The sequence below is a fragment of the Tachyglossus aculeatus genome, chromosome 4 (assembly GCF_015852505.1).
Source record: "Tachyglossus aculeatus isolate mTacAcu1 chromosome 4, mTacAcu1.pri, whole genome shotgun sequence".
In the NCBI taxonomy this organism is placed as follows: domain Eukaryota; kingdom Metazoa; phylum Chordata; class Mammalia; order Monotremata; family Tachyglossidae; genus Tachyglossus; species Tachyglossus aculeatus.
In genome coordinates, this window is record NC_052069.1 from 61801079 (window position 1) to 61827169 (window position 26091).

Here is a 26091-nt window from a genome sequence, read left to right on the forward strand (position 1 = left end):
CAACTCTCTCCCCTGCCACTCCTGCCCAGCACAGATGAGTCTGATTTATAGCAGATCACCTTCCCCTCGCCAGCCACTGGCCAAGCTAGAAATGGAATGGGTAGGCCTCTGCTTGACTCTCCCTTCTATAGTCGAGACCGGTAGAGGACTGGAAACTCTCCAGGCGCGACCCTGAGAGGGGATACTCTGCTATACTACGCTTTAAAATGAGGAATAAAGCATTCTGTGGCAAATCATCACCTAGGGATCAGCAAATGAGACTCCACTGATCCAAGGTAGCAAACTTGCGTGGAAGGGGAAGAGGCGTTTGGGTTATATAGATGGTGTGGCAATTGGCGATGGGGTTTTTTGTTTGTTTTTAGTTAATTTTTTTCAAATGAAACAGCACAGCTACCAGCCTTCCCTCCCCAGTTATCAATCCCCTTCATCGCCATCCTGCTCATCTGAAGCCATGTATGCCATCACTCTCCTTCCACCTTCTTCACCAGAGACATCAATCAATCAATCAGTCGTATTTATTGAGCGCTTACTGTGCGCAGAGCACTGGACTAAGCACTTGGGAAAAGAAATTATGTCACATGATGTGTATGTTTTTAGTTGTACTCCATATTCTTTTAGACTGTAAGCCCACTGTTGGGTAGGGACTGCCTCTATATGTTGCCAATTTGTACTTCCCAAGCGCTTAGTACAGTGCTCTGCACATAGTAAGCGCTCAATAAATATGATTGATGATGATATTCATAAAGTTCCCTAAAATTCTAATTTCGTGCTTGAAACGTGCCCGTATCAACCAGTCACTTGAATTAGGTGAGCTGCTCTTCTTCTAGACTGTGAGCCCACTGTTGGGTAGGGACTGTCTCTATATGTTGCCAACTTGGACTTCCCAAGCGCTTAGTACAGTGCTCTGCCCACAGTAAGTGCTCAATAAATACGATTGATTGATTGATTGATTGGGAAGTCCAAGTTGGCAACATATAGAGACGGTCCCTACTTCCCAAGCGCTTAGTACAGTGCTCTGTACACAGTAAGCGCTCAATAAATACGATTGATTGATTGATTGATTGGGAAGTCCAAGTTGGCAACATATAGAGACGGTCCCTACTTCCCAAGCGCTTAGTACAGTGCTCTGCACACAGTAAGCGCTCAATAAATACGATTGATTGATTGATTGATTGGGAAGTCCAAGTTGGCAACATATAGAGACGGTCCCTGCCCAACAGCGGGCTCACAGCCTAGAAGAAGAGCAGTTCACCAAATTCAAGTGACTGGTTGATACGGGCGCGTTTACAGCACAAAATTAGAGTTTTAGGGAACTTTATGAATTTGGAGTACAGCTAAAAAAGGGCAAATCATGTGACATAATTTCTGTTGCCATTATAATAGATCAAAGTCTTGACCCATGTCAAAAATTCTTACTGATATCGATGGAAAGATTCACCGTTGGAGGATCAATCAATCGCATTTATTGAGCGCTTACTGTGTGCAGAGCACTGTACTAAGCGCTTGGGAAGTACAAGTTGGCAACATATAGAGACCTAAGGACCTCAGTAGATTTTTTTTAAGGACGTTCTTTCTTCATGTATCATCATTTCTCATTTTCAAATACGGACATCAGAATATGCCAAATGCTCAAGTAATCTACTCAATGCATATTTAAACATAGCTCTCAGGAGCAATCATGGTTAAACAGGAAATCAACCAATCAATCAATTGTATTTATTGAGAGCTTACTGTGTGCGGAGCACTGTACTAAGCGCTTGGGAATTACAAGTTGGCAATATATAGAGACAGTCCCTACCCAACAGTGGGCTCACAGTCTAAAAGGGGGAGACAGAGAACAAAACCAAACATACTAACAAAATAAAATAGAATAGATATGTACAGGTAAAATAAATAAATAAATAATGAGAGTAATAAATATGTACAAACATATAGACATATATACAGGTGCTGTGGGGAAGGGAAGGAGGTAAGATGGGGGATGGAGAGGGGGATGACACAACGCTAAGTGCTTAGGACAGTTCATTCATTCATTCAATCGTATTTATTGAGCGCTTCCTGCGTGCAGAGCACTGTACTAAGCGCTCTGAGGATCTGAGATTAAGCCTGCACTTACTGGAGGAATAACTCTGATAGGTGCAGTTGGAAGTCATGCCTGTAGCACTAATTGCTTTCAGTGCCACAGTGTAGTTGGTCCCACAAGAAATACCTCCCAGTTGGCAGTGATGTTGAAGAGTGTGACATCTGGATTGGCCTCTGAGAGATTCCAGAATTGTCATATAGGTCTGTGCCCCAATCCCGACAGTCCAGCTGATGTTGGCTACAGATTGGGTGACTTGAGTTACTGTCAGGTCAACTGGGCAACAAGGAGCTAAAAAGAGAAACCACAAGAAAGAGGGACAATGTTATTTCACATCCAAGCCGTCCCCAAAACCTGCCGGTCTCAGCTCCGCAACATTGCCAAGATCCGCCCTTTCCTCTCCATCCAAACCGCTACCCTGCTCGTTCAAGCTCTCATCCTATCCCGTCTGGACTACTGCATCAGCCTTCTCTCTGATCTCCCATCCTCGTGTCTCTCCCCACTTCAATCCATACTTCATGCTGCTGCCCGGATTGTCTTTGTCCAGAAACGCTCTGGGCATGTTACTCCCCTCCTCAAAAATCTCCAGTGGCTACCAATCAATCTGCGCATCAGGCAGAAACTCCTCACCCTGGGCTTCAAGGCTGTCCATCACCTCGCCCCCTCCTACCTCACCTCCCTTCTCTCCTTCTACTGCCCAGCCCGCAACCTCCGCTCCTCCACCACTAATCTCCTCACTGTACCTCGTTCTCGCCTGTCCCGCCATCGACCCCCGGCCCACGTCATCCCCCGGGCCCGGAATGGCCTCCCTCTGCCCATCCGCCAAGCTAGCTCTCTTCCTCCCTTCAAGGCCCTGCTGAGAGCTCACCTCCTCCAGGAGGCCTTCCCAGACTGAGCCCCTTCCTTCATCTCCCCCTCATCCCCCTCTCCATCCCCCCATCTTACCTCCTTCCCTTCCCCACAGCACCTGTATCTATGGATAGATGTTTGTACATATTTATTACTCTATTTATTTATTTATTTATTTTACTTGTACATATCTATTCTATTTATTTTATTTTGTTAGTATGTTTGGTTTTGTTCTCCGTCTCCCCCTTCTAGACTGTGAGCCCACTGTTGGGTAGGGACCGTCTCTGTATGTTGCCAACTTGTACTTCCCAAGCACTTAGTACAGTGCTCTGCACACAGTAAGCGCTCAATAAATACGATTGATTGATTGATTGATTGATCTTCTCAATAGTCATTCTGGAAATATTTTCAAGTGGTTGCTTTGGGTGTGTTTCGTTCATCTGAATTAAAAAAACGGTGAGAAGGTTCTCCTCACTACTCTACGTTCTCTACTGCAAATGTCCCCTTTATCTAAAGGCATTTTAGCCAAGAAGTGGTTTGAATTTCTCTTTACCTCACTGGGAATCAATCAATCAATCAATCGTATTTATTGAGCGTTTACGGTGTGCAGAGCACTGTACTAAGCGCTTGGGAAGTCCAAGTTGGCAACATTTAGAGACGGTCCCTACCCAACAGCGGGCTCACGGTCTAGAAGGGGGAGACAGACAACAAAACAAAACATATTAACAAAGTAAAAGAGCCCATTAGACTGTGAACCCATTTTAGACTGTGAGCCCACTGTTGGGTAGGGACTGTCTCTATATGTTTCCAACATGTACTTCCCAAGCGCTTAGTACAGTGCTCTGCACACAGTAAGCGTTCAATAAATACGATTGATGATGATAAAAGAGAAGCAGCATGGCTCAGTGGAAAGAGCCCGGGCTTTGGAGTCAGAGGTCAGGGGTTCGAATCCCGGCTCCGCCACATGTCTGCTGTGTGACCTTGGGCAAGTCACTTAACTTCTCTGGGCCTCAGTTACCTCTTCTATAAAATGGGGATTAAGACTGGGAGCCCCCCGTGGGACAACCTGATCCCCTTGTAACCTCCCCAGCGCTTAGAACAGTGCTTTGCACATAGTAAGTGCTTAATAAATGCCATCATCATTATTATTATTATTAAAATAAATAAATAGAGTAATAAATCAGCATAGCCTAGTGGATAAAGCAGCGAAGAAGGGAGTGGGAGAAGAGGAGAGGTGGGCTTTGTCAGGCAAGGCTTCTTGGAGGAGATGATACATTTACAGTTTATACCAGAGCTGGTGATACGCCCAGGCAAATCCTAGGCTTCCCAGTTTGGGCTGTTTTAAAAATCAGGTCGAACTGTCCGGGGGCTGAAAAAAGGGAAGATGTTGCCTGGAGGATATCTGGATGAGTATCTCCCTTTGGAGCCCACTGTTGGGTAGGGACCATCTCTAGATGTTGCCAACTTGTACTTCCCAAGCGCTCAGTACAGTGCTCTGCACACAGTAAGCACTCAATAAACACGTTTGAATGAATGAATGAATAACGCAATAGTAATGAGTAACATAATGAGACTCAAAGTGACTTAATGGAAAAGGCAGGGACCTGGGATCCAGTGGACCTGGGTTCCATTCAAGGCTCTTCCACTCGTCTGTTGTGTAACCTTGGGCAAGTCACCTCACTCCTCTGGGCCTCAGTTCCATCATCTGTATAATGGGGATTAAGACTGTGAGCCCCGTGTGGGACATTCGTTCATTCAGGCGTATTTACTGAGCATTTACTGTGGGCAGAGCACTGTACTAAGCGCTTGATTGGGCACAGGGATTGGGTCCAACCCGATTATCTTGTAGCTACCCCAGCAGTTAATACAGTGCCTGGCACATAGTAAGCAAACAGATCAATCAATCAATCAATCAGTCGTATTTATTGAGCACTTACTGTGTGCAGAGCACTGTACTAAGCGCTTGGGAAGTACAAGTTGGCAACATAATAATAATAAGAAGACTTCCAAGGTGGCCTCTGATTGTCTCCTTTATCCAAGAAGGTGCCCTGTAAGGAGTGGAGCGCACCCCTTCTAAACTGTGAGCCAGTCGTTGGGTAGGGACTGCCTCTATATATTGCCAAATTGTGCTTCCCAAGCGGTTAGTACAGTGCTCTGCACACAGTAAGTGCTCAATAAATACTATTGAATGAATGAATGGATCCCATCACAGACTGAACCCCTTCCTTCCTCTCCCCCTCGTCCCGCTCTCCATCCTCCTCATCTTACCTCCTTCCCTTCCCCACAGCACCTGGATATATGTATATATGTTTGTACATATTTATTATTCTATTTATTTATTTATTTATTTTACTTGTACATATCTATTCTATTTATTTTATTTTGTTAGTATAGTTTTGTTCTCTGTCTTCCCCTTTTAGACTGTGAGCCCACTGTTGGGTAGGGACTGTCTCTATATGTTGCCAGCTTGTACTTCCCAAGCGCTTAGTACAGTGCTCTGCACACAGTAAGTGCTCAATAAATATGATTGATTGATTGATTGATTCATTGATGACCTGGTGGCTAGAGCCCGGGCTTGGGAGTCGGAGGTCATGGGTTCTAATCCTGGCTCTATCACTTGTCTGCTGTGTAACCTTGGGCAAGTCACCCAACTTCTCTGTGGCTCAGTTACCTCATCTGCAAAATGGGGATTGAGACCAAGAGCCCCACGGGGAGCCTGGGAGTCTCTGGATTCTAATCCCGGCTCTGCCACTTGTCTCACTTGTCTGCTGGGTGACTTCAGGTTATCCTTTTAACTCCCCTGTGCCTCTGTTGCTTCATCTGTAAAATGGGGATTAAGACTGTGAGCCCCATGTGGGTCACAGACTGTGTTCAACCTGATTAGCTTGTACCTACCCCAGCACTTAGTTCAGTGCTTGGCATTTATTTATTTATTTATTTATTTATCAATCAATCAATCAATCGTATTTATTGAGCGCTTACTGTGTGCAGAGCACTGTACTAAGTGCTTGGGATGTACAAGTTGGCAACACATAGAGACAGTCCCTACCCAACAGTGGGCTCACAGTCTAGAAGGACATTAATATAAATGTCTATTTTTAGACATTAATAATGTCTAATTATTTATATTAATGTCTGTCTTCCCACTAGACTGTAAACTCATTATGGGCATGGAATATGTCTGTTATATCGTTATACCTCACTTTCCCAAGCGCTGAGTACAGCGCTCTGCACACAGTAAGCACTCACTAATTCTGATTTACTGACTCTGACTGGCACAGAGTATGTACTTAACAAAAAAAAATAAAAGGGGGGGTTGTGGGGATAAAGTGAGATAATCTGAAAACACTTTGAAACAGGTCAGTGCTGCATAAAAAAAACAAAAAAGAAGGAAATCATAATTAAGAATAATGAATGATGTGAACAAACCAGGTCATAAAAAAATGTCTCACAAGTTTTCAAACTGAGACCAGTCTGCTATTTTCACTGTCTCATAATTTCCCTGACTCACAGAAGCCTCATACTTTCACTAACAAATAATAAAATTATTTCTTTTATTTGTACATATTTATTCTATTTATTTTGTTAATATGTTTTGTCTTGTTGTCTGTCTCCCCCTTCTAGACTGTGAGCCCACTGTTGGGTAGGGACCGTCTCTATATGTTGCCAACTTGGACTTCCCAAGCGCTTAGTACAGTGCTCTGCATATAGTAAGCGCTCAATAAATACGATTGAATGAATGAATGAATGAATGAACAACCCCAATTGGGTTCTAAAGATAGTGTGCAGGCAAATAATTTTTAATCTGATGAAAGACACTTATTCCACGTGTGCCCTGCCAATACAAATTGAAAAATCAGAATGTCTGTGATTTTCCCAGCGGCTTAAAATGCTACACTTACAGTCGAAGAAGAGCCTTTGAGCCCAGTGAGGGACAGGGGCTGTGCCTAATTCCCACCTACATATTCTCCACCAGCACACAGTACAGTGTTTTACACACAGCAAGTGTTTAATAAATGTTGCCATTACTAAAACCTGGCTCGTTCCAGATGACAGTCTTCCCAGCTTCTTTTGCCAGCGGAAGGAGAGGGCACATCTTCCAACCCCCAAGACTCGTTGGGAAGTGGGCTTCCTTCTTGCTTCCCAATGCCGCGTTAGCATTCATTCGATCATTCAATCGTATTTATTGAGCGCTTGCTGCTTGCAGAGCACTGTACTAAGCGCTTGGGAAGTACAAGTTTGCAAAATATAGAGACAGTCCCTACCCAAACAGCGGGCTCACCGTCTAGAAGGGGGAGACAGACAACAAAGCCAAACATGTCGACAGGTGTCAAGTCGTCAGAATAAATAGAAATAAAGCTAGATGCACATCATTAACAAAATAAATAGAGTAGTAAATATGTACAAGTAAAATAGAGTAGTAAATCTGTACAAACATATATATTTCCTCTCCCCCTCGTCCGCCTCTCCATCCCCCCATCTTATCTCCTTCCCTTCCCCACAGCACCTGTATATATGTATATATGTTTGTACATATTTATTACTCTATTTATTTGGGTTTTTTTACTTGTACATATCTATTCTATTTATTTTATTTTGTTAGTATGTTTGGTTTTGTTCTCCGTCTCCCCCTTTTAGACTGTGAGCCCAATGTTGGGTAGGGACTGTCTCTAGATGTTGCCAACTTGTACTTCCCAAGTGCTTAGTCCAGTGCTCTGCACACAGTAGGTGCTCAATAAATACGATTGATTGATTGATTGATTGATATGCAGGTGTTGTGGGGAGGGGAGGAAGGTAGGGCGGGGGGATGGGGAGGAGGAGAGCATAAAGGGGGCTCAGTCTGGGAAGGCCTCCTGGAGGAGGTGAGCTCTCAGTAGGGCTTTGAAGGGAGGAAGAGAGCTAGCTTGGTGGATAATAATAATAATAATAATGATGGTATTTATTAAGCGCTTACTATGTGCAAAGCACTGTTCTAAGTGTTAGGAAGGTTACAAGGTGATCAGGTTGTCCCACGGGGGGCTCACAGTCTTAATCCCCATTTTCCAGATGAGGGAACTGAGGCCCAGAGAAGTGAAGTGACTTGCCCAAAGTCACCCAGCTGACAATTGGCAGAGCCGGGGTTTGAACCCATGACCTCTGACTCCAAAGCCCGGGCTCTTTCCACTGAGCCACGCTGCTTCTCTTACGCTCACACGCTCTCACGCTGGATGTGCGGAGGGACCCCTCTCTTTCCCTTCCTTTGACGTCCATATCATCCACCTCTACCACCCCCTCCAGTTATTAGTCACAATCAACTACTCCCTCCTAGTTCACCTCCAAGCGCTTAAATACAGTGCTCTGCACACAGTGCTCTGTACATCGTAAGCGCTCAATAAATACGATTGATCATAAGTGCTCTATAAATTCGACAGATTAATAGCAATGTTCTTTCCTGATGCTATAATTGGGAGTTGGCAAGATATGCGTACATGGATCCAACCTGGCCAAGACTGTGAGCCCCTTGTGGGACATGGACTGTGTCCCTGTGATTATCTTGTACCTACCCCAGTGCTTAGTACAGTGTCTAGCACATAGTGTTTAAAAAATATAAGCTATATAACTATGTATATAGTCTTGAGGAGTGGTACCTTGGTAATAGTCCCAGTAAAAGGAGAAGCAGCGTGGCTCAGTGGAAAAAGCCCGGGCTTTGGAGTCAGAGGTCATGGGTTCAAATCCCAGCCCTGCCAATTGAAGTGCTTGGGTAGGGACCGTCTCTATGTGTTGCCAACTTGGACTTCCCAAGCTCTTAGTACAGTGCTCTGCACATAGTAAGCGCTCAATAAATACAATTGAATGAATGAACAACCCCAATTGGGTTCTAAAGATAGTGTGCCAGCAAATAATTTTTAATATGATGAAAGACACTTATTCCACGTGTGCCCTGCCAATACAAATTGAAAAATCAGAATGTCTGTGATTTTCCCAGCGGCTTAAAATGCTACACTTACAGTCGAAGAAGAGCCTTTGAGCCCCGTGAGGCACAGGGGCTGTGCCTAATTCCCACCTGCATATTCTCCACCGGCGCACAGTACAGTGTTTTACACACAGCAAGTGTTTAATAAATGTTGCCATTACTAAAACCTGGCTCGTTCCAGATGACAGTCTTCCCAGCTTCTTTTGCCAGCGGGAGGGGAGGGCACATCTTCCAACCCCCAAGACTCGCTGGGAAGTGGGCTTCCTTCTTGCTTCCCAATGCCGCGTTAGCATTCATCCGATCATTCAATCGTCTTTATTGACTTTGGGCAAGTCACTTCACTTCTCTGGGCCTCAGCTGAAAAATGGGGATTAAGACTGTGAGCCCCCGTGGGACAACCTGATCACCTTGTAACCTCCCCAGCACTTAGAACAGTGCTTTGCTCATAGTATGTGCTTAATAAATGCCATCATTATTATTATTATTATTATATCTCAATTCCAGCAGGCCATACTTTTACATTTACGAAACACTAATAGAATCTGCTTTGGATAACTGGATTTGAGACGAAAGTAGCGTGCCGCAACCTACCTGTCTCCAAAGGCACACTGTAGCTGGGTAAACTCTGTCCGGCTCCTGTTTTGGCCACCACACTGACGGAGAAGACTGATCCGCAAGGAAGGTCGGTTATGGTGCAGGACTTCCCCATGCCGGTGCAGTTGTACAGCCCCACGGGCCCGCTGGCCATCGCGGTGTAGGTTGCTTCCTTGTTAGTGGAGAGCCAGTGCACGTTAACTTTGGAGGTGTCCTTCGAAACGTTTTTAATTTCGGGACGACAGGGAGCTGAGAGAGTTTAGATTATTTCAGTCAATCAGTCGGTCGTATTTATAGAGCGCTTACTGTGTGCAGAGCACTGTATTAATAATAATAATAATAATGGCATTTACTAGGCACTTACTATGTGCAAAGCACTGTTCTAAGCACTGGAGAGGTTACAAGGCGATCAGGTTGTCCCTCAGGGGGCTCACAGTCTTAATCCCCATTTTACAGATGAGGTAACCGAGGCACAGAGAAGTTAAGTGATTTGCCCAAAGTCACACAGCTGACAATTGGTGGAGCTGGGGTTCGAACCCGTGACCAATTATTAAGCGCTTGGAAGAGTACAATACAACAGAGTTGGTAGACATATTCCCTGCCCACAACAAGCAAACTACTCGATGTATCCTAAAATCTGATACGGATTCTTGCAAAACAGCCACCATTTACATGAAAGGCAATTTGATCAGGTCTTTGTTCATCTTTTAAAAAGCTATTCATTTATTTATTCAATCATATTTATTGAGTGTTTACTGTGTGCGGAGCACTGTACTAAGCGATTGGGAAGTACAAGTTGGCAACATATAGAGACGGTCCCTACCCAACAGCAGGCTCACAGTCTAGAAGCGGGAGACAGACAACAAAACAAAACATATTAACAAAATAAAATAAATAGAATAGATATGTACAAGATAAATAAATAAATAGAGTAATAAATATATACAAACATATATATATATATATATATATACAGGTGCTGTGGGGAAGGGAAGGAGGTAAGATGGGGGGATGGAGAAGGGGACGAGGGGGAGAGGAAGGAAGGGGCTCGGTCTGGGAAGGCCTCCTGGAGGAGGTGAGCTCTCAGCAGGGCCTTGAAGGGAGGAAGAGAGCTAGCTTGGCGGATGGGCAGAGGGAGGCCATTCCAGGCCCGGGGGATGACGTGGGCCGGGGGTCGATGGCGGGACAGGCGAGAGCGAGGTACGGTGAGGAGATCAGCGGTGGAGGAGCGGAGGGTGCGGGCTGGGATGTAGAAGGAGAGAAGGGAGGTGAGGTAGGAGGGGGCCAGGGGATGGACAGCCTTGAAGCCCAGGGTGAGGAGTTTCTGCCTGATGCGCAGATTGATTGGTAGCCACTGGAGATTTTTGAGGAGGGGAGCGATATGACCAGAGCATTTCTGCACAAAAACGATCCGGGCAGCGACGTGAAGTATGGATTGAAGTGGGGAGAGACACGAGGATGGGAGATCAGAGCGAAGGCTGGTGCAGTAGTCCAGACGGGATAGGATGAGAGCTTGAATGAGCAGGGTAGCAGTTTGGATGGAGAGGAAAGGGAGGATCTTGGTGATGTTGTGGAGCTGAGACTGGCAGGTTTTGGTGACAGATTGGATGTGAAGTGTGAACGAGGGAGCAGAGTCGAGGATGAGACCAAGGTTGCGGGCTTGTGAGTCAGGAAGGATGGTAGTGCCATCAACAGTGATGAGAAAGTCAGGGAGAGGGTAGGGTTTGGGAGGGAAGATAAGGAGTTCAGTCTTGGACATATTGAGTTTTAGATGGCGGGCACACATCCAGATGGAGATGTCTTGAAGGCAGGTGGAGATTGGCATGTTCAAATAGTTCTGGGACAGCGCAAAAAAAAAAATGAACAGATTGGATTTTAACTGGAAAAAGTGCCAGATTAATTATAATAAGGAACAGATAGATTAGGACCACTCAGGTATTTGTAAAGAATTTAAGAGAAGAAGCGTGGCCTAGTGGATAGAGCCTGGACCTGGAAGACAGAAGGACCTGGGTTCTAATAATAATAATGATAAGAATGATAATATTTGTTAAACGCTTACTGTGTGCCAAGCACTGTTCTAAGCACCGGGGTAGATACAAGATAATCAGGTTGTCCTACGTGGGGCTCACAGTCTTAATCCCCATTTTACAGATGAGTTAACTGAGGCCCAGAGAAGTGAAGTGACTTGCCCAAAGTCACCCAGCTGGTAAATAGTGGAGCCAGATTTAGAACCCACGACCTCCGACTCCCAAGCCCGTGTTCTTTCCACTAAGCCACGCTACTTCTTAATCTCTGATCTAATCCCTGCTCTGTCACTTGTCTGCTTTGTGACCTCGGGGAAGTCACTTCTCTGTGGCTCGGTTACCTCACCTGTAAAATGGGAATTAAGACCGTGAGCCCCATGTGGGACATAGACTGTGTCCAACAGGATTGAATCTTGTATCTACCCCGGCACTTAGAACGGTGCTTGGCACGCAGTAAGTGCTTAAAAAATGCCATTAAAAAAGCAACGTGCATCTCCAAAAGGATGTGAAGAAAGAAAAACCGTCTGCAGTACCTGTTGTTATGGATTTGGAGGCACATGATGTGTTGCTCCCTCTGATTTCACTGAAAGAGTAGACAGTGATGGTGTATTTGGTGTCGCACTGCAAGGTAGAAAGGGTGCAGGCTGCGGCAGTGTCCTTACACTGCACCACACTGCTCCCATCAACAGCTTTCGTTTCGTACATTTCGGCACCACGGACCGGAGACCAGACGATCTCAGCTGTATCGCTGGACACGAACACCGGATTAAAGTCACTCGGGCAACATGGTGCTAAAATCACAAGAAGAAAAACGGTGGGAGTCGGGAGTACTTATGAACAGAACCACGCTACACGGTGTTGGACATCATAGTTCGATAAAACAGTGCTTTTATTTAGTCATCATCATCAATCGTATTTATTGAGCGCTTACTATGTGCAGAGCACTGTACTAAGCGCTTGCGAAGTACAAATTGGCAACATATAGAGACAGTCCCTACCCAACAGTGGGCTCACAGTCTAAAAGGGGGAGACAGAGAACAAAACCAAACATACTAACAAAATAAAATAAATAGAATAGATATGTACAAATAAAATAAATAGAGTAATAAATATGTACAAACATATATACAGGTGATTTTAGTCATAAAAGAACACGCCCATCCTATGAAAGGCTTCAAATGATTCATTCGTTCATTAGTCCTTAACATCAACTGACTATAGAGCACTATACTAGGCACTTGGGAGTACTCATTCATTCAATCGTATTTATTGAGCGCTTACTGTGTGCAGAGCACTGTACTAAGCACTTGGGAAGTACAAGTTGGCAACATATAGAGACGGTCCCTACCCAACAACGGGTTCACAATGAGAGTAATAGACATAGTCAGTATGCTTGAGGACCTTTCAATCTAATGGGGGAGAGAGGCAGGCAAAAATTATAGTCAACGGGCATAATTCAAAACATAAATACATCCGGTCGCAGCAGAAAGAAAGAAAAAATACCAGGAAATGGAATTAGTAAACCAGTGCCTGCATAAATGCTAATGGTGAGCGGTGTGCTGACATAAGCAGGAAGGAGGGATTCGTTAGGGAATTTCTCCTAGAAGAGGTGGCTTTTCAGGAGGCATTAATGGTGGGATGCGATGTGGCCTGGAAGATTTAAGTGCTTTGCACTTAGTAAGTGCTTAATAAATGCCATCATTATTATTTAAAGGGTTTCAGGCATGCAGAAGGGCCTCCACAATGGGAGCAAAGTATATTTAGGAGGTGAGTTTGGGAGGAGAAAAGCAGGAGAAGTTGGTGTAGTAGCTGAAGGGAAGCAGTATGGCCTACTGGAAAGGGCACCGCCCCAGGAGTCAGAGAATCTGAGTTCTAATCCTGGCTCTGCCACTCGTCTGCTGTGTGACCTTGGGCAAGTCTCTGTGTCTCAGTTACCTGATCTGTTAAATGAGGATTAAGGCTGTGAGCCCTATGTGGGACAAGAACTGTGTGCAACCCAATCATCTTATATGTTGCCACCTTGTACTATATGTTGCCAGCTTGTACTTCCCAAGCGCTTAGTACAGTGCTCTGCACACAGTAAACGCTCAATAAATACAACTGATTGATTGATTGATTGATCTTGCATCTACCCCAGTGCTTAGTACAATGCCTGGCACTTAGTAAGCATTTAACTAATACTTTTTAAAAAGCGGGGTTGGTGGAATGACCTATTCTGAATGGTGTAAACTCCCTCTAGACTTTAAGATCGTTGTGGGCAGGGCACATGTCTGCCAATTCTGTAGTACTGCACTTTCCCAAGCACTTACTACAGTGCTCTGAGCACGGTAAGTGCTCAATAAATACAATTGATTGTTGCAGCAGTATAACCCAGGAAGCCTAGTATAGGATAAATTAAAGAGGGGAGAGGCCAGAGGCATGAGATGGGTTAAAGAGGCTGTCGTAGTAATCAAGTTTGGAATCAGTGAGTGCTTGACCCCAGTGCAGAGCATGGGATGAATCTAGGAAAAAAAAACCCAGCAGGATTTAAAAAACAATGTGGGAGGAAAAAGGAAGAGAGGAGTGTCAAAGATGACACTAAGGCTGTAAATGTCTGAACAAGGGAACGGCAGTGATGTCACTGCGATCGGAAAGCTAAGAGGAGAGGCGGCTTTAGTAGAGAAGATGATTAGTTCTCATTTTGCCATATTGAGTTAAAGGTGCCAGTGGGTAAACTGTGTCCACTGTGTAGCTGGTGAGCCCCACATGGAATAGGGACGGTGTCCGACGTGATAAACTTTATGTCTGCCCCAGCATTCAGAAGAGGGCTTGACATAGAGTAAGTGCCTAACAAACACAATGATAATAATAACAATAATAAGCCATGGAGTTGTTCTGGAGGCAGGAGAAAATATAGGAGTGTAAGGCAGCTGAGACAGTAAGGCTGATTGCAAGATTGCCAATAATAATAATAATGATGGCATTTATTAAGCGCTTACTATGTGCAAAGCACTCATTGGAGTTGTATTGTTCAATCAAATCTCCCATTGAATTTAGGTTCTTAAAAGTCAAAGGGGCTGACTTGCTAATTTCCCAGAAATCCCAGGGGTTGTTTTGGTTCAGCCAAGTTCCCAGAATTTCCCTGAAAAGTTTTAGCAGCATCCTCTGAAATTTCCCCCCGGGGTTGGGCAGCAGGGGCCAATTTTTCTCCTCCAAGTCTTGGCCTGGGGACATTCGACATTTAACATTTAATCAATCCTTGTGCAAAAGTTGGCCACAGCAATCAGGGGCTGGTTTTCTGACTGTGATTTAAATCCCAGCCTTTTCCTTCAAAATTTCCACTCTCCTTGAAGCATTCCTCTTTAAAGAAATTTCTGAGTAAAATATTTGCTGGAATTACTACGGTTAGGAAATCCTTTCTCAAACGTGTTCACTGAGAGTCTTGCAATTTTCCAAAAGACTTTGTCGTAGTTCTCCTTTGAATCCTGACCAGGTGATCTTTCTTATTCCTTTTGAATGCCTTGAGTAGGGGCGGGTTTTTACTTTTCCTCCTCTGTCAGGATACTTTTAAAAAATGGTCTTTCTCACGCTGTTGAGGTAGGTTTGGGGGTCTCCAACATAGAAGTGATACCTGCAACCATGGGCATGGACTAGCTCCACAGGAGAACTGGGATATAGTAAGAAGAGTAAGGGATCTAGATAATAATAATATCCCTTATTATTACTATTAATAGTAGATCCCTTATTATTATTATTATGGTATTTGCTAAGTGCTTACTATATGCCAAGCACAGTTCTAAGGTAATCAGTTTGTCCCACGTGGGGCTCACAGTCTTAATCCCCATTTTCCAGATGAGGGAACTGAGGCACAGAGAAGTTAAGTGGTTAGCCCAAGATCAGGCCCTTATGGGACAGCCACAGTGAAAGGATTGGTGGGAGGAAGTGCCGGTAAAAGAGGCTGAGAAAGATGGTCAGGAAAGTATGAAAGAGAACCATGAGAATAGAGTGTCTAGAAGAAGACTGTAAGCTTGCCGTGGGCAGGGAACGTGTCTGTACTGTACTTTCCCAAGAGCTTAGCACAGTGCTCCGCACCCAGCAAGTGCTCAATAAATACGATCGATCGATTGATTGAAGGGAATGTTGTCAACAGTGTCAAAGGCAGCAAAGAGGTCAAGGATATTAGGAGAGCTCACCTCCTCCAGGAGGCCTTCCCAGACTGAGCCCCTTCCTTCCTCTCCCTCTCGTCCCCCTCTCCATCCCCCCATCTTACCTCCCTCCCTTCCTCACAGCACCTGTATATATGTATATATGTTTGTACATATTTTTTTTTACTCTATTTAATTTATTTGTACATATCTATTCTATTTATTTTATTTTGTTAGTATGTTTGGTCTCTGTCTCCCCCTTTTAGACTGTGAGCCCACTGTTGGGTAGGGACTGTCTCTATATGTTGCCAATTTGTACTTCCCAAGCGCTTAGTACAGTGCTCTGCACATAGTAAGCGCTCAATAAATACGATTGATGATGATGATGATGATGATGACAGAATAGGATCCATTAAACCTGGCCAAAAATAGGTCGTTGGAAACCCTGGTGAGCGGTGGGGGTAAAAACAAGATCCAGAGATCTACTGAGAATTGTTGGAGAGGAAGTGAAGGCAGCAGGTGCATACATAGCAGCGAGGCTCAGTGGAAAAGAGCACGGGCTTTGGAGTCAGAGGTCATGGGTTCAAATCCTGGCTCAGCCAATTATCAGCTGTGTGACTTTGGACAAGTCACTTAACTTCTCCGTGCCTCAGTTGCCTCGTCTGGAAAATGGGGATTAAGACTGTGAGCCCCCCGTGGGACAACCTGATCACCTTACCTCCCCAGCGCTTAGAACAGTGCTTTGCACATAGTAAGCGTTTAATAAATGCCATCGTTATTATACTGCTGAAGGAGTATGGGTGAACACAGGAAAGGGGAGATGGGTTAACTTGACAGCTGGAGGGTGCAATGAGATAAAGGGAAGATTTCTTTTACAACTGAATGTTCTGCTCTGTTGATGGGCTGACACTGAACCAAAGGTAAATGACAATGTGAAAGGACTAAAGCCCTGGACTAGGCCTCATCTCTCCATCCCTCCAGATACAGGTCTAAAGATTGTAAAGAAGCCTCACCCTGCCTTGTCTTTAACTTGCTTTTGGTTTTTAGCCCTCTTTTGTTGCTCGTCACAAAGGCAAGCATTACAGACAAGAAAACGTGTGAGGTAGAGAAGCAGTGTAGCCTAGTGGAAAGAGCACGTGCCTAGGAGCCAGGGGACCTTGGGTTCTAATCCAGGCTCTGCCACTTGCCTGCTGTGTGACCCTGGACAAATTTCTTAACTTCTCTGGGCCTCATCTGGAAAATGGGGATTGAAACCTACTCCCTCATTCATTCATTTCATTCATTCAATCGTATTTAATAATAATAAAATAATAATAATAATAATAATGGTATTTGTTAAGCACTTACTATGTGCAGAGCACTGTTCTAAGCGCTGGGGAGATACAAGGCGATCAGGTTGGCCCATGTGGGTTCACAATCTTAATTCCCATTTTACAGATGAGGTAACTGAGGCCCAGAGAAGTGAAGTGACTTGCCCAAAGTCACACAGCTGACAGTTGGCGGAGCCGGGATTTGAACCCCTGACCTCTGACTCCAGAGCCCGGGCTCTTTCCACTGAGCCACGCTGAGCACTTACTGTGTGCTGAGCACTGTACTAAGCACTTGGGAAGTACAAGCTGGAAACATATAGAGACGGTCCCACCCAACAACAGGCTCACAGTCTAGAAGGGGGAGACAGACAACAAAACATGTGGACAGGTGTCAAGTCGTCAGAATAAATAGAATTAAAGCTAAATGCACATCAGCAGCGTGGCTCAGCAGAAAGAGCCCGGGCTTTGGAGTCAGAGGTCATGGGTTCGAATCCCGGCTCCGCCACATGTCTGCTGTGTGACCTTGGGCAAGTCACTTAACTTCTCTGAGCCTCAGTTACCTCATCTGTAAAATGGGGATTAAGACTGTGAACCCCACATGGGACAACCTGATCACTTTGTATCCCCCCCAGCGCTTAGAACAGTGCTTTGCACATAGTAAGCGCTTAACAAATGCCAACATAAAATAAATAGAATAGTAAATATGTACAAGTAAAATAAATAGAGTAACAAATCTGTACAAACATACTCCTCCTACTTAGACTGTGATCCCCATGTGGAACAGGGACTGTAGCTACCCTGATTAAGTTGTATCTACTCCAGCGCTTAGAACAGTGCTTAGCAAGTGCTTAACAAGTATCACCATTACAATTATTATTATAAAACGGTACACTTTGGGGGCCAGCTGTTTGGGGCAAAGGGGTCTATTGTCTCTATAATGCCGGCACCAAGGGAAATGTGTCCCCTCAGATCTTTTGGGGCAGAAAGAGTAGCCATATATAGCTAGGCCATCCCTAACCCTTTAAGGCAGAAAGAGATCGGAAGAGGAACCAAAATATTGGGTTTAATGTTTTGCCTCCTGCCACCAAGCTACAGCTCCATGGCCAGTGTGGGTTTCTTTCACCGTCACATGGCTCTAAATTCAGGTCAGAGGCTCCTCTCCTCCTGTCACGTATTTTTTGAGGGATGGCACTTAACCTCCTGCATCAGGGCACACAGTTGGCTGAAGCCGGCCCTGGAACAGACTCGCTGAGGAACTCTAACGTTTTTTTTTTTGTTTGTTTAATGGTATTTGTTAAGCACTTACTATGCGCCGCACACTGTTCGAAGCACCGGGGTAGATACAAGATAATCAGGTTGGACACAGTCATCCCACATGGGGCTTACATTCTTGGCCCCCTTTGTACAGATGAGGTTAACTGAGGCACAGAGAATCAATCAATCATTCAATCGTATTTATTGAGCGCTTACTGTGTGCAGAGCACTGAACTAAGCGCTTCACTAAGAGAAGCGAAGTGACTTGCCCAAGGTCACGCAGCAGACAAGTGGCAGAGCCAGGGTTAGAAACCAGGTCCTTCTGACTCTCAAGCCCGTGCCCCATCCACGAGGCCACGCTGCTTCTCGCAAAACTGTGTTCTTCAGAGCTGTGATTTCCAAGTATTGTTGAATCTTTGCCTATCTTTCCTTTTCTGTTCTATAGGATCTAGCATGCCAGATGAAATTCTCCCAGCCCAGATGAGCAGCGTGGAGAGGATGTAGAGTGAGTGATGCCATTTTATTTATTTTATTTTGTTAGTATGTTTGGTTTTGTTCTCTGTCTTCCCCTTTTAGACTGTGAGCCCGCTGTTGGGTAGGGACTGTCTCTATATGTTGCCAATTTGTACTTCCCAAGCACTTAGTACAGTGCTCTGCACACAGTAGCGCTCAATAAATACAATTGATGATGATGATGATGATGAGCCCTACAGAGAATAGTCTAAGATGGGGTACATGTGATCATTTACTTAGATCATGAGCCCCATATAGGACAGGGACTGAGAGTTCAACCTCATTATCATTATGGCTGGAGAAGCAGTGTGGCTCAGTGGAAAGAGCCTGGGCTTTGGAGTCAGAGGTCATGGGTTCAAATCCCGGCTCCGCCACTTGTCACCTGTGTGACTTTGGGCAAATCACTTAACTTCTCTGCTCTAATCGCTGGGGAGGTTACAAGGTGATCAGGTTGTCCCACGGGGGGCTCACAGCCTTCCCCCTGGTCCCCCTCTCCATCCCCCCGGTCTTACCTCCTTCCCTTCCCCACAGCACCTGTATATATGTTTGTACAGATTTATTACTCTATGTATTTATTTATTTTACTTGTACATATCTATTCTATTTATTTTATGTTGTTAATATGTTTGGTTTTGTTCTCTGTCTCCCCCTTCTAGACTGTGAGCCCACTGTTGGGTAGGGACTGTCTCTAACATGTTGCCAACTTGTAATCAATCAATCGTATTTATTTATTGAGCGCTTACTGTGTGCAGAGCACTGGACTAAGCGCTTGGGAAGTACAAGTTGGCAAGTTGGGAACGTGTACTTCCCAAGCGCTTAGTCCAGTGCTCTGCACACAGTAAGCGCTCGATAAATACGATTGATTGATTGATTGATTCTCTGGGCCTCAGTTCCCTCATCCGTAAAATGAGGATTAAGACTGTGAGCCCCCCGTGGGACAACCTGATCACCTTGTAACCTCCCCAGCGCTTAGAACGGTGCTCTGCACATAGTAAGCGCTTTGCACATATTTATTCTGTTTATTTTATTTTGTTAATATGTTTTGTTTTGTTCTCCGTCTCCCCCTTCTAGACTGTGAGCCCGCTGTTGGGTAGGGACCATCTCTAGACGTTGCCGACTTGGACTTCCCAAGCGCTTAGTCCAGTGCTCTGCCCATAGTGAGCGCTCAATAAATACGATTGAATGAATGAATGAAATACCATTATATTATTATTATTATTATTATTATTATTCTTATTATTATCTTCCCCAGCACTTAGATCGGCGCTTGGCTCATCATCGTCATTGTCATCATCAGTGATATTTATAGAGCGCTTACAGTGTGCGGACAACTGTTCTTGGCTCTTGGGAGAGCACAACACAGTTGGTAGACATTTTCCCTGCCCGCAGTGAGTTTACAGTCTAGAGGAACTAGTAAGCACTTAATGAATCTTGCCGTATGCCGTCGAGTTGTTTCCAACCCATAGCGACACCACGGACACACCTCCCCCAGAAAGCCTCGCTCTCCACCCGCAATCGTTCTGGTAGCGGATCCGTGGAGTTTTCTTGGTCAAAATATGGAAGATGGTTTACCATTGCGTCCTTCCACGCGGTCAACTTGAGTCTCCACCCTCGACTCTCTCCCATACTGCTGCTGCCCAGCATGGGTGAGTTTTGACTTTTAGCAGGTTGCCATCCACTCGCTAGCCACTGGCCAAGCTAGGAATCATCATCATCATCATCATCAATCGTATTTATTGGAATGGAACAGGTAGGCCTCTGCTTGACTCTCCCTCCTTTAGCCGAGACTGGTAGAGGACTGGAAGCTCCCCAGGTGCGACTTGAGAGGGGACTTAACGGATACCGTAATAATAACTACCATTATTCTCTCCAGCCAATTCCACGTCCATTTTGCAGACGGAAATGCAACTTACCGGTGGTGTAGTTGAACACATGACCCAGAGGGCTCTGGCCCGCCTCGTTATAGGCAAAGACGCTGATGAAGTAAGTGAAACCGCACTCGGCTGGGAAATCGCAGTGGGTGTGTGATGTGTTGCAGTGCGCTTCCAAACCATCGTCACTTTTCACAAAGGCCACGAAGTAATCCCCGAAGTCCACGTTAGACCATGACACAGACAGGCGGCCGGGGCTGTCTTCTCGAATTACTACGTTTCTGGGTGCACACGCAACTAGCAAATGGGAATGGAAAGAAATAGTTAAAATAGCACTTGATAAAATGTACAACATGAGAAACAGAGCACTCTAGTTGATAGAGCACGGCCTTGGGGGTCAGGGAACCTGCGTTCTAATCCCCGTTCCACCAATTGCTTGCTTTGTGATACTGGACAAGTCTCTTGGCTTTTCTACGCCTCAGTTTCCCTAACTGTTAAATGGGGTAAAATTATTTTTCTTTTTTCCCCTCAAACTGCGAGCCCTGACTGTCTTGCACCTACCCCAGGGCTTAGAAGAGTACATAGCACATAGTAAGTCCTTAAAAAAAACCTCTATTATAACTATTATAATTTCTCCTCACAGTATCAGTAGCAGCGTGGTGCAGTGGAAAGAGCCCGGGCTTTGGAGTCAGAGGTCGTGGGTTCAAATCCCGGCTCTGCCACTTGTCAGCTGTGTGGCTTTGGGCAAGTCACTTAACTTCTCCGTGCCTCAGTTACCTCATCTGTAAAATGGGGATGAAGACTGTGAGCCCCCCGTGGGACGACTTGATCACCTTGTAACCTCCCCAGCGCTTAGACAGTGCTTTGCACATAGTAAGTGCTTAATAAATGCCATCATTATTATTATTATTATTTATTATTATTATCAATCAATCAGTGGTATTTATTGGATGCTTACAATATCAATCAATCAATGGTATTTATCGAGTGCTTACTGTAGAAGGACTCGAGTTCTAATTTGTGTTCTGCCACTTGTCTGCTGTGTGTCCTTGGGCAAGTCACTGTACCTCTGTACTTCAGTTACCTCATCTGTAAAATGGGGATTAATACTGTGAGCCCCACGTGGGACTGTATCCAACCTGATTAGCTTGTGTCTACCGCAGTGCTTAGTACAGTGTCTGGCGTATAAAAAGAAAGAGTACTGTACTAAGCATTTAGAAGAGTACAATAGAGAAAGCAGACATAATCCTTGTGTCCAAGGACCTCATAATTACAGGACTTTAGAGTTATTCATTCATTCACCCAGCGCTTAGAACAGTGCTTTGCATATAGTAAGCGCTTAATGAATGCTATCTTTATTATTCAATCGTATTTATTAAGTGCTTACTGTGTGCAGAGCTTGGGAAAGTACAATATGACACGAAAGAGTGACAATCCCTGCCCACAGCGAGCTCACAGTCTAGATGGAAGGAGACAGATATCAATACAAATAAATAGGCAGCAATACAAATAAATAAAATTACAGATATACACACGAGTTTTGTGGGGCTGGGAGAGGGGGGCAGAGCAAAGGGAGCAAGTCAGGGAGACGCAGAAGGGAGTGGGAGACGAGAAAAAGGGGGCTTAGTCTGGGAAGGCCTCTTGGAGGAGATGGGCCTTCAAGTAAGGCTTTGAAAAGGGGGAGAGTAATTTTCTAATGGATTCGAGGAGGGAAGGCATTCCAGGCCAGTGGTAGGATGTGGGCCGGGGGCTGGCGGCGAGATAGGTGAGAGTGAGTGAGGCACAGTGAGAAGGTTACCACCAAAGGAGCGAAGTACGCAGGCTAAATTGTAAAAGGAGAGACGCGAGGTGAGGTAGGAGGGGGCAAGGTGATGGAATGCTTTAAAGCCAATGGTGAGGAGTTTTTGTTTGATACCGAGATGGATGGGCAACCACTGGAGATTTTTGAGGACGGGGGTGACATGTCCTGAACATTTCTGTAGAAAGATGATCTGGGCAGCAGAGCGAAGTATGGCCTGGAGTGGGGAGAGGCAGGAGGTTCATTCATTCATTCATTCAATTGTATTTATTGAGCGCTTACTGTGTGCTGGACTAAGCACTTGGGAAGTAAAAGTTGGCAACATATAGAGACGGTCCCTACCCAACAGCGGGCTCACAGTCTAGAAGGGGGAGACAGACGACAAAACATATTAACCAAATAAAAAAAATAGAATAAATATGTACAAGTAAAATAAATAGAGTAGTAACTATGTACAAAACATATATGCATATATACAGGTGCTGTGGGGAGGGGAAGGAGGTAAGGAGGAGGAGGGGGGGAGGAAGGAGGGGGCTCAGTCTGGGAAGTCAGCAAGGAGGCTGATGCGGTAATCGTAGTAATCTCATAGTTATCCCATGACAGGAGCTGCTGGAATCGAAGCCTTATCCTGGCAGGAGAGTTAGCGTAAGCCGATGAAGCTATGCCATATACGGCTTTCCATAATGGAAAGATCTAAGTTGAAGCATTAGACAAAGTTGATTCACTTATGCTGAGCAGCAGCAGCATGGGAAAGAGTCAAAGGTGATCGATTTCACTGCCCCTTCCCATTCTGAATGATGTTTGGTTTTGTTGTCTGTCTCCCCCTTCTAGACTGTGAGCCCGCTGTTGGGTAGGGACCGTCTCTATATGTTGCCGACTTGTACTTCCCAAGCGCTTAGTACAGTGTTCTGCACACAGTAAGCGCTCAATAAATAGGATTGAATGAATGAATGAATGAATTAGGTTGTGTGGCACAAAGCGTTCTGTGTGATGCCACCTACTCTACTGCACGCACATGCAGCTTTACCAGAGATGGCAACCCTGTCATGGTACATGTCATCAATCGTATTTATTGATTACATCAATAAATCATGTTTACATCATGATGTTTTACATCATGTTACATCAGAAGCAGCGTGGCTCAGTGGAAAGAGCCCGGGCTTGGGAGTCGGAGGTCATGTGTTCTAATCCTGGCTCCGTCACTTGTCAGCTGTGTGACTCTGAGCAAGTCACTTAACTTCTCTGTGCATCAGTTGCTCACTTAACTTCTCTGTGCCTCAGTTGCCTTATCTGCCAAATGGGGATTAAGACTGTGAGCCCCACGTGGGACAACCTGATTACCTTGTATCTCCCCCAGCGCTTAGAACAGTGCTTGGCACATAGTAAGTGCTTAACAAATACCACAATTATTATGAGGCAGCTCACTGGAGAAACAGTTCATAGAGAAATAGCTGATCGAGAAGCAGCGTGGTTTAGTGGATAAAATACGGGCCCGGGGGTGAAAAGGACCCAGGTTCTAACTCGGCTCTGCCACATGACTGCTGTGTGACCTTGGGCAAACCACTTCACTTCTCTGTGGCTCAGTTACCTCATCTGTAAAATGGGGAGTAAGACCGTGAACCCCAAGTGGGACAGGGACCGTGTCCAACCTGATTAACTCGTATCTTCCCCAGTGTTTAGAACAGTGCTTGCCACATAGTAAGCGCTTAACAACTACCATAATTATTATTAACCCCAAACCTAGAGGTTTTCTTTAGGGGGGATCCCTGGCCCACTATCATTACCATCATTATCATTATCATCATTATCATTAGAGAAGCAGTGTGGCTCAGTGGGAAAGAGCACGGGCTTTGGAGTCAGAGGTCATGGGTTCAAATCCTGCCTCTGCCAATTAGCTGTGTGACTTTGGGCAAGTCACTTCACTTCTCTGGGCCTCAGTTACCTCATCTGTAAAATGGGGATGAAGACTGTGAGCCCCCCTCCGTGGGACAACCTGATCATCTTGTAACCTCTCCAGCACTTAGAACAGTGCTTTGCACATAGTAAGTGCTTAATAAATGCCATTATTATTATTATTGTTACCACAGAATCCAAACTCTTCCTGGTCCCTGCTACCACAAGTGCCTCCCCACTACCATTCATTCATTCATTCAATCGTATTTATTGAGCGCTTACTGTGTGCAGAGCACTGGACTAAGCACTTGGTACCCAAGAGCCTCTTCCAACTGAGGCTCTTGAAAAGTTTTGACCTCCGCCGCCTCCCTGACAGTGGGGACGCTGAGGCTGTCATCATCATCATCAATCATATTTATTGAGCGCTTACTATGTGCAGAGCACTGTACTAAGCGCTTGGGAAGTACAAATTGGCAACATCTAGAGACAGTCCCTCCCCAACAGTGGGCTCACAGTCTAAAAGGGGGAGGCAGAGAACAAAACCAAACATACTAACAAAATAAAATAAATAGAATAGATATGTACAAGTAAAATAAATAAATAAATATGTACAAACATATATACAGGTGCTGTGGGGAAGGGAAGGAGGTAAGATGGGGGGGATGGAGAGGGGGACGAGGGGGAGAGGAAGGAAGGGGCTCAGTCTGGGAAGGCCTCCTGGAGGAGGTGAGCTCTCAGCAGGGCCTTGAAGGGAGGAAGAGAGCTAGGCTAGGCTGTCGTTATCTTGAGTACCATCAGAAGTCAGTCTTCTAGCTCAGCACAGGTTCAGAACCCAAAAGGGCCACCCTAGTTCACCTACCAGTTTTTAAGGCCACAGCTTTAGCGGGTGTACTAGAGCCAGCGTCGTTACTTGCGAGTGCCGAAATCAAGTACTCCGCTCCACACTGGAGGGAAGAAATGGAGCAGGAGGTGGAGGATGTGCTGCAGTTCAGCATCACCGCTCCTCCGGAAGCCATCACAGTGTACCGGGCGGTTCCTTCTGTCGGTGTCCAAGAAACACAAGCCGTCAGTTCTCCGCCATCAAAATCCACTTGAATGTCTGCGGGAGCGTGAGGACCTACAGATTTGAGAGACACTCAAATGTTAATGTACTTCCTATTGCCTCCTGAATGGAGGGACGATTTAGCGTGGTCGGAGGATACAATTTTGAAGATCAACCCCCCTCCATCTAAAGTTAGGCAGCCGATGTCCTTGTCTCTGTTCAAATACACGCACGTACTCTGCACCTAAACACATTCTGAATGAAACTGTTCTCAAGATTTTCCCAGAAAATCAGGATGCAACTGTTGACACTAAAATAGAGTGTGTATATTCTTTAAATTTCATTCATTCCTTCATTCAGTTGTATTTATTGAGCGCTTACTCTGTGCAGAACACTGTACTAAGCGCTTGGGAGAGTACACTATAACAATAAACGGACATGTTCCCTGCCCAAGACGAGGCTACAGTCTAGAAATTAAAGGTGGCATAAAAACCCATCATTGTGATTTCTTACCATCTTTCTTACCATCCCTTACCATTTCTTACCATCCCCCATCTTACCTCCTTCCCTTCCCCACAGCACCTGTATATATGTATATATGTTTGCACATATTTATTACTCTATTTATTTATTTATTTATTTTACTTGTACATATCTATTCTATTTATTTTATTTTGTTAGTATGTTTGGTTTTGCTCTCCGTCTCCCCCTTTTAGACTGTGAGCCCACTGTTGGGTAGGGACTGTCTATATATGTTGCCAACTTGTACTTCCCAGGAGCTTAGTA

At 45.1% G+C, this 26091-nt stretch overlaps 1 protein-coding gene and 1 non-coding gene across 2 annotated transcripts in view; both read right to left on the reverse strand.

Annotated features, from left to right (window-relative positions):
* Positions 1-26091, reverse strand: part of FNDC7 (fibronectin type III domain containing 7) — a 69942-nt gene that overhangs the window by 19714 nt on the left and 24137 nt on the right. Inside the window, exons 5-9 of the mRNA XM_038745556.1 lie at positions 25123-25380; positions 20615-20869; positions 12034-12291; positions 9474-9725; positions 2117-2371 (exon numbers count right to left, since the gene is read on the reverse strand). Coding sequence (XP_038601484.1) covers positions 2117-2371; positions 9474-9725; positions 12034-12291; positions 20615-20869; positions 25123-25380 — 1278 coding nt within the window. The remainder of the gene's footprint in view (positions 1-2116; positions 2372-9473; positions 9726-12033; positions 12292-20614; positions 20870-25122; positions 25381-26091) is intronic.
* LOC119927434 lies at positions 44-181 on the reverse strand. Its single transcript, XR_005450437.1, has one exon. It is a non-coding gene; the product is annotated as a small nucleolar RNA SNORA7 (small nucleolar RNA).